The sequence below is a fragment of the Alosa alosa genome, chromosome 24 (assembly GCF_017589495.1).
Source record: "Alosa alosa isolate M-15738 ecotype Scorff River chromosome 24, AALO_Geno_1.1, whole genome shotgun sequence".
Taxonomy (NCBI): domain Eukaryota; kingdom Metazoa; phylum Chordata; class Actinopteri; order Clupeiformes; family Clupeidae; genus Alosa; species Alosa alosa.
Genome location: NC_063212.1, coordinates 1,708,220 through 1,717,446, shown reverse-complemented (window position 1 = coordinate 1,717,446; position 9,227 = coordinate 1,708,220). Strand labels below are relative to the sequence as shown.

General features: G+C 40.3%; 1 protein-coding gene across 2 annotated transcripts; it reads left to right on the top strand.

Moving 5' to 3' along the window:
• The first annotated feature begins 3,090 nt into the window (after window positions 1-3,090).
• Window positions 3,091-8,911, top strand: ecsit (ECSIT signaling integrator). Of its 2 annotated transcripts, none has more exons than XM_048235781.1 (8): window positions 3,091-3,205; window positions 3,663-3,818; window positions 4,656-5,064; window positions 5,293-5,516; window positions 6,304-6,361; window positions 7,434-7,582; window positions 7,835-7,955; window positions 8,170-8,911. In XM_048235781.1, the coding sequence occupies exons 2-8, from the start codon at window positions 3,678-3,680 to the stop codon at window positions 8,430-8,432; spliced, it is 1,365 nt and encodes a 454-aa protein (XP_048091738.1). In that variant the 5' UTR covers window positions 3,091-3,205; window positions 3,663-3,677; the 3' UTR covers window positions 8,433-8,911. The 2 variants fall into 2 exon arrangements, with proteins under 2 accessions (XP_048091738.1, XP_048091737.1); XM_048235780.1 differs by having other exon boundaries at window positions 4,653-5,064.
• The last annotated feature ends 316 nt before the right edge of the window (window positions 8,912-9,227 follow it).

The window sequence follows — 9,227 nt, the reverse complement described above, 5'->3', positions numbered from 1 at the left end:
GAAAACAATAAGTTGTGCATATGTAAAAGGGGGGTGAAATGGAATCCTTATAACATGTACTTTCAGAATATATATAGATGTTTATACCAAATTCGCCTTTGTGAGTACCAGGCCATACCAAGTGTGTACCGAGTCATATACTATAGGCCTGTCATTGGTACACTGCTGAACTTCAAATTGTGTGGCTGTGAAAACAATAAGTTGTGCATACGTAAAAAAGGGGGTGAAATGAAATCCTTATAACATGTACTTTCAGAATATATATAGTTTTTACAGGCATAAATATGACATACTGTAAATGTTTGAAAGTAGGCTATGTTATAATCATCCCCACCTCATCCCACCTCACCCCAGGTACAAGCTCATGTTATGTCTGTAACCGAATCACATACTAGGCCATACTAGGCCTGTCAGGAAACACCCTTTAAGGAAATACATATATCAAATTCACCTTTGTAAGTACCAGGCTATGGTAACTCTGTACCAACTGAAATACTATAAGCCTATGACACATAGGCCTACTGTTCAAATTGAGTGAAAACAAGTTCTGCATATTTGAAAGGGGGGTGAAATGAAATCCTTATAACATGTACTTTCAGAATATATATACAGTATATAGATATTTATACCAAGTTCACCTTTGTAGGTACCAGGCCATGCTAAGTCTGTACCAACTTGAAATTGTACCAACTTGAAATTGTGTGGCTGTGAAAATAATCACTTGTGAATATTTAAAAGGGGGTAAAATGGAATCCTTATAACATGTACTTTCAGGAAATACGATATGTTTGTAAACCAAATATAAGATACATATAGATGTGTATGTAAAACCAAATTGAAGGCACTAAAACAGATACAGAAATACATGTGTAATGTTCAAATATTTACAAAAAAGAAATATGTACAAATATAGAATAAAAATAAATGGCCTGCATATGCAAATAATTGTCTTGACCTTGTGGCTTGGTTTTCACTTTGACATACAAGTTGTAGAAGCATCTCAAGGACCATTGATAGATGAGAATGCACCAGAGCTCAATTGCAAGCGTCATAACAAAGGGTCTGAATACTTATGTAAATTATATATTTCAGTTTTTTATTTATTATACATTTTATACACATTTTATACACACTAAAAAACACCTGATTTTTTTATTGTGTGTAGATTTATGAGAAAAAAAATTGAAGATGAGTCTGAAGCATAAGAAAATGTGTAAAACTTGAAAGGGTCTGAAAACGAAAGTACATGTTATAAGGATTCCATTTCACCCCCCTTTTACATATGCACAACTTATTGTTTTCACAGCCACACAATTTGAAGTTCAACAGTGTATGTCAATGGTAGACATAGTATATGACTCGGTACAGAGTTTGTATGGCCTGGTACCTACAAAGGCGAATTTGGTATAAACATCTATATATATTCTGAAAGTAAATGTTATAATGATTTCATTTCACCCCCCTTTTACATATGCACAACTTATTGTTTTCACAGCCACACAATTTGAAGTTCAACAGTGTATGTCAATGGCAGACATAGTATTTGACTCGGTACACACTTAGTATGGGCTGGCACTCACAAAGGCGAACTTGGTATAAATATCTATATATATTCTGAAAATACATGTTATAAGGATTCCTTTTCACCCCATTTATAGATATGCACAACTTATTGTTTTCACAGCCACACAATTTGAAGTTCAACAGTGTATGTCAATGGCAGACATAGTATATGATTTCGGTACACACTTAGTATGGCCTGGTACCTACAAAGGCGAATTTGGTATAAACATCTATATATATTCTGAAAGTACATGTTATAATGATTTCATTTCCCCCCTTTTACATATGCACAACTTATTGTTTTTCACAGCCACACAATTTGAAGTTCAACAGTGTGCCAATGACAGGCCTAAAGTATATGACTCGGTACACACTTAGTATGGCCTGGTACCTACAAAGGCGAACTTGGTATAAATATCTATATATATTCTGAAAGTACATGTTATAAGGATTCCAGTTTTCACCCCCCTTTTACATATGCACAACTTATTGTTTTCACAGCCACACAATTTGAAGTTCAACAGTGTATGTCAATGACAGGCCTAAAGTATATGACTTCGATTTACAGAGTTTGTATGGCCTGGTACCTACAAAGTGAACTTGGTATAAATATCTATATATATTCTGAAAGTACATGTTATAAGGATTCCATTTCACCCCACTTTTACATATGCACAACTTATTGTTTCACAGCCACACAATTTGAAGTTCAACAGTGGGCCAATGACAGGCCTATAGTATATATTTCGGTACACACTTAGTATGGGCTGGCACTCACAAAGACGAACTTGGTATAAATATCTATATATATTCTGAAAGTAACATGTTATAATGATTTCATTTGACCCCACTTTTACATATGCACAACTTATTGTTTTCACAGCCACACAATTTGAAGTTCAACAGTGTATGTCAATGGTAGACATAGTATATGACTTCGGTACAGAGTTTGTATGGCCTGGTACCTACAAAGGCGAACTTGGTATACATATCTATAAATATTCTGAAAGTACATGTTATAAGGATTCCATTTCACCCCACTTTTACATATGCACAACTTATTGTTTTCACAGCCACACAATTTGAAGTTCAACAGTGTATGTCAAATGACAGGCCTAAAGTATATATTTCGGTACAGAGTTAGTATGGCCTGGTACTCACAAAGGCGAACTTGGTATAAATATCTATATATATTCTGAAAGTACATGTTATAAGGATTCCATTTCACCCCCCTTTTACATATGCACAACTTATTGTTTTCACATCCACACAGTTTAATTATATTGACGTTGAAAAATATAGCATTCTAATGTGTATTTTCGATTTAAATGTCTTATTTAATTATTTTCTAAATTTACTTTCCTTTGGTAACACAATACAGTTTTAAATTAATAATTTTTAAACATATTCATTACTTTTCATTGAAAAGCAATGACTATGTTCTGACTTTATTTTGAATGATTCGCTAATGGCGGCCATATTGGAATTTTCTTTACTGTCGCTAGTTTCACACTACTGACTGGAAGTACGGTCACCGACATGTTTAAAAGTCATGTTTGAAGGAGAGTGCCAGTGAACGACTAAGTTGTCGACAGTTGCATATAAGCCGACATTTCACTGAATGAAATGGTTTCTGTAACTGGTAATGTATATATTGATGGCATCTTTTTTTTTTTTTTTATAAAAATACATTAAATGTAGATGTAACGCTACAACATTTTATAATGTGTCGCCTTTGCTAACGTTAACTAGCGCTGAAACGTTAGCTAACGTAACGTTATCGTTATCTTGCCAACACACGCAAAGTTGTCAGCTAACTCCGTTACGTGTGTAGATTTTAGCTATAGTTAAGTGTTTGAACGTGATGTAATTGGAGTGTGCTTTGGTTCTCTTATGTCAGATAACCACACCAATCAGATGGTCTGCTGCAAAATAACCATCACCCTAACATAACTCTGTACAGTTAGCTGCTACTGACAATGAAACTGTCAATATACTCCTATAGGAACCTAGCTAACTTATGTCTACCTTGACTTTGTACGTGTTGCTTGTCCACATATTTGATTCTAACTCTTTGTATTACACCATGCATCTACCAGAAAGATGAAGTTATCATGAATACAGCTCGAATTCTACTACGGAGTCAGTGTGTACGGTGCCTAGCACCCTTCGCCAGGACCACACACCTACAGGCTGTGCTCTCCAATGGAGGCCTGGCACATTGCTCCCTCGGTCTAAGCAGTACCGGTGTCCAGGTAAATGACATCTACCATACACTGTTTCACCATCGACCTACACTATATTGCCAAAAGTATTGGGTCACCTGGTTGTTTTTCATTCCTTAGTTCCATTGAAAAGAAACTCTGAATGCTTCATCATACCAAGAGATCTTGGACAATTCCATGCTCTTAACTTTGTGGGAATAGTTTGGGGATAGACCCTGTTCCAACATGACTGTACACAATGGACAATGCACAAAGCAAGGTCCATAAAGACATGGATGACATAGTTTAGTGTTGACTGACCTTCACAGAGTCCTGACCTCAACCCTATATAACACCTTTGGGATGAATTAGAGCGGAGACTGAGAGCCAGTCTCCTCGTCCAACATCAGTGTGTGACCTCACAAATGCGCTTCTGGAAGAATGGTCAAACATTCCCATAAACACACTCCTAAACCTTGTGGAAAGCCTTCCCAGAAGAGTTGAAGCTGCTATGCAAAAGATGGACCGACGTCATATTAAACCCTACGGATTAAGAATGGGATGTCACTTAAGTTCATATGTGAGTCAAGGCAGGTGACCTAATCATTTTTGGCAATATAGTGTATTTCACTGCTGCCATTTTGACATGAAATAATAGGGCAAGCACAGCTGTTAGGCTACTAAGTACCTTAATGAAGTCTCTGTTCAATAAAAGTGTAGCAGAATCAGAACCTTAATTAATGTCATTAGTAACACATAGGCCTGCCATATATTTCATGTCAAAAAATGGCTGCTGTGAAAAAGGTCCATTGAAGCATCCATGGAGCTATTTCCAGCTGAGAGTCTGTGGTAATTCTTTTCCATTTTATTTTTGTTTTTCTCCAGCAGGTGCACCGGGCATTCCATGCCAGCTCCAGGTACGACAAGAACCAGCCTGTGCCCTCAACTCTCAGAGGAAGTGAGGAGGATGGCAACAAGGACAAGTCGTTGGTTGCCCATGACGACCTGTTTGAAAGGGCGGGCAAAGAGGCAAAGAACAAAGCCACATTCAACAAGGTCGTGGAGGTTTTCAACAAGAGGGATGTGCGCCGGCGAGGCCACGTGGAGTTCATATACGCAGCGCTGAAGAAGATGCCAGAGTTCGGGGTGGAGCGAGACATCACCGTTTATAACAAGCTCTTGGATGTTTTTCCCAAGGAGGTGTTTGTGCCACGGAACTTCATCCAGAGGATGTTCAACCATTACCCACGGCAACAGGAGTGCGCAGTAGAAGTGCTGGAACAGATGGAGAATCATGGTGGGTCTCCACACACAATCTACAATCTCAGAAACCTTCTGCCCGCTTAAATATTTCATTTTATACCTAGTCATATGCTTTTATCATCTTTTTCAAGCAGTTAACCTTACTACCGTGAGTGTGCATATGGTCTCAGTTTAAATTTAGGTCACTGGTGCTATCCTCAGACAGGCAAGTGTTGTCAAGCAACGTTCCATTTTTGATCCCATTCTTTCTGTCTGGTCACAGGAATCATGCCAAACGTGGAGACCAAGGTCCTCCTGGTGCAGATCTTCGGGCCCAAGGGCCACCCGGTGAGGAAGTACCAGCGCCTCATGTACTGGTTCCCCAAGTTCAAGCACGCTAACCCGTTCCCTGTGCCCCACGAGCTGCCCGCAGACCCGGTGGACCTGGCCCGCTTCAGCCTCACGCGCATCGCCAACGACATGGACACCAGAGTCACCGTCTATCAGGTCAGCTGGGAGGACTCTTCATTCTCACATTATTGACCCTGAACTGTAGACGTGCAGACAGACTTTATGTTGAATGTGAACACAAGCAATATTTACCAAAGAATTGACCCTGGCCTGTACTTAAGCTTTGTGATATTTAAATGCTGAAATCTTAATCCTGCCACAATTGCATTGGTGATACACACACATACAGTATTACTCAATTACTTGGAGGCAGTGAATCAGGAGAGATGGATTAATAACAAGCTTAGTCTGGTACTTGAAGCACACATAGGCCCCCTATATGTCCCCATGTATCAGTTTATCCATACCTAACCTGTGTATGGATCAGTGATGATAATCTGGATTAGATAAGGGTTTGAAAATGATCATGCATCACCATTTCTATCATTCTACTATAGCTACAGTATAATACACTGTATACTATATTGGAACAACCCAAAGTCCGCTCTAGGGCATTGTGTACTTTGGAACATTCCCTTGCTCATCTGACCTAATGAGTTTGCCCACCCTGCGTTTCTGTGGTTACTTATCTATGGCTTCTCTTACATTTACATTCAGTCATTTAGCTGAGACTTTTATTCAACAGTCAAGGTGCAGTATTAGTAGTAGTGCAGCAATAAGCACTACTCACATAGAGTAGTAGTAGTAGTGCAGCAATAAGCACTACTCACATAGAATAGAACAACAGCTCAAGCGAAGAAGCCACGCTTAGTTTGTGGCTCTCATCTTGTTGCTCTATGATTTCTAAGAGGACTGAAGCAGACCTTTTCTCTCTCCAACACAGATGCCCTACACAGACATCACAGAGACTGGCGAGGAGGTCCAGGAGCCGCACATTGTTGGTATGAAACTTTCCTCCATCATTTGAGACTTAGGAACATCTCTTTAAGAGTAGCACTGTGAAAAATGTAGGAAGTCAAAGTGGTCAAAATGCCTTATGTACTCACACCTATGAATACTGGTATTCCTGTTCACTTACTTAACATCATGATTCAATGTGTTGAGTGTTGATCAGACCAAAGGTTGTTTGACATTGATTGTTAGGGCCAATTTATCCTTTTGTTTTAGTTTACTTAATGTCGTCTCCCCCTGCTGGTTCTTACAACACAAGTCATGACACACCTGCAGGAAGACTATATCAGAGACTTTCTAATGAGGAGACACAGCACTCAAAAAATCCTCCATAGAAATACATGGGGCTAGTTTGCAACGCCAATATGGCTGTTGTCTACACATATCCCACCCCTTCCTCGGCAAAACGTCGACATGTGAATACATTGAGCCAATCATATGGTGTGTTGTGAAGACATCTTCCCAATCATGTGTTGTGAACTCGCCGCTGGAGCAAAATTGGTGTCGTGAAGCCTTGCGCACGCACATTTCTGCTGAATAGGATGCCTGATGAGTGCCCAAAAAGCGTTGCTATATGGCCGCCGAGTGGAGGGACTTGCCTAAAAGGACTTTGACTATATAGACTGACAGGAAGTGCGGCCTAGGGAGGTGCTTGATTAGGAAAACGCTATTCAGCGGGAGAACCGACAGTTTTTTTGACCACGCTATTCGCAAATTTCTTATTAAGAATATAGTATAAAGGACCTTCATTTACATTGATTTGCATTCATACACTATCTAGGATAGTTTTCAGTTACGTTTAGAAGGCTAGAGAATCCTATTTAAGTTGAAAGTTTGGATTATTATTTGGTACATTTGAACATGCGTCAAGCATTGCCTGGTCTGGCTCGCGTGGCGGCCTGAAAAGTTAGGTAAGACAAGCTGCCGATACATTGATAATAAAACATCTAGATCAGATTAAAGTTAACTGAAAGGAATCCACACAGCAGAAAGACATGGCACCAAATGTTTCCGTTATGAGTTGCTGAAGTAGTACCGGCTGCATTGCTCTCTGCCCATCAGGGATCCAGAGTCCAGACCAGCAGGCCCTCCTGGCCAAGCACAACCCCAGCAAGCCGGTGTTTGTGGAGGGACCGTATCCCCTGTGGCTCAGGAGGACCTGCGTCTACTACTATGTGCTGAAGGCAGACCCGGTGCCACCTGAGGAGAAGGTGTGAAGAGTTGTTTGTTTTCCCAATGTTTAAGATGGACAACCATCTAATGAGATCGGCTTGACACCCACAATATGGAATCGAACACATCTGCTGATGTGCTATTCCTCTAAATGGATACAAATCTATTTCTCTCTTTGATTTTATGAGCCTTTAGTAGTTCCAGAACAGCAGGGTTTGGCACCATTAAGTTTAAACACTTTAAATGTTTTCCAAGCAGTGACGGCCTTGTTGCTTGTCTGTGCCCTGTAGGTGGAGGAGTACATGGACCTGGAGCTTGTGGGTCCTCAGCAATCTATTCACTACCCTCTGTGGATAGACATGGATCTTCAGCGTGACATGGGGGATGATTTCAGCTTCAATGTGGACGACGGTAAGTTCTAGAGATCTTTTATTTAATTCCTTCCCTGCACACATTGACCTATTCATGGATGTAACTGCAATATGTTTAATACAGTATTTTGTCCAGGTAACGAACATGGTGACCAGTTCCCATGGTGGTAATGACCATGTTACTGAACAACTGAATAAACGTTACTGAATAAACGTTAATTATTTATGTATTAAAAAAATCCTTTGCTCTTCAGTGGAGGAGGGGGCCATCTACGCCATGTGTATGGCCGGCCAGGGTGACCAGGTCACTCTGGCCCGCTGGATCGCAGGCCTCCAGGAGACCAACCCTATCTTGGGTCGCATCCCCACCGTCTTCCGCCTGGAGTCCGGGCCCCGGGAGCTCCAAGACCTCACGGAACCACAGCGGCCTCCAGGAGCGGACATGGAGGCGGAACACAGCTCAGAACCTGACCATGTCATGGACCAGCAGCTGGGGGGGCAGAGAGTGAAGCAGTGAGGGCCGCAGGGAGGGTCAGCAGCTTACTGCAGCGTCATGCCAACGTGTCCCAGGTCTACTCCAAGAGGATTAGATGATAACCCTAATGTAATATTAGTTCCAACACTCAGATACTCCTGAGGGGCTAGCTGGCTTAGTTGTGCTTTGCTGGGATTGCAACTTGAACTCTACAAGAAGACCGGATACTCAGTCATCCCTAACAGCAAAAAAATAAAGACGGTTCAGTGCATCATCTGTTTGCAAAAGGTCCTCTGCTGATGCACGTGTGTGGACACTCTTGTTAAATACTGAAGACATATTTTTATTTTATGTAACTGGTTCAGATTCAAACCTTTTTGTTTATTTTGACAGTCATTTTAATCAGAAATATGTCCATTGGTGGTAATGTCTGAGTGAATGTGTATTATTTAAATGTATGAAAATGAAATCATGCAATATTGTAACAACTGAGTAAAAAGGTAAAGTCTGTATTTATGTGATGAAGTGTGGGAATGTTTTTTTGTACGGTGAGCTACAGATGAAACCGTTACACCTTCAAGAGAGCAATCCAAAGTTTAAATGGCTCATCAGAAGTCAGGAAGCCGTTCAGCTTATTCACATATTCTATGGACATTCTCCTAATCAAGGCAAGAGTTCTGAACAACTGTTGGATCAAAATGGTTAAGAGCAATGTTAAAGGAGGTAGAAATGCAGTTTTAATTGCATTATACCTTAATTGAGAGTTAATCCACCCCTTCTAACAAATCATAATTGTTTTATTTGAATGGTCAAAACGTACATTCAAAAGTTGGATGG

What these genes read in the sequence shown, in the direction of transcription:
- ecsit (XM_048235780.1), top strand. Translation starts at nt 3,678, where the DNA reads ATGAATACAGCTCGAATTCTACTACGGAGTCAGTGTGTACGGTGCCTA. An exon ending in CCAGAGTCACCGTCTATCAG is followed by an intron (nt 5,517 to 6,303) that starts GTCAGCTGGGAG and finishes TCTCCAACACAG; the next exon opens with ATGCCCTACACAGACATCAC. An exon ending in CGGTGCCACCTGAGGAGAAG is followed by an intron (nt 7,583 to 7,834) that starts GTGTGAAGAGTT and finishes TGTGCCCTGTAG; the next exon opens with GTGGAGGAGTACATGGACCT.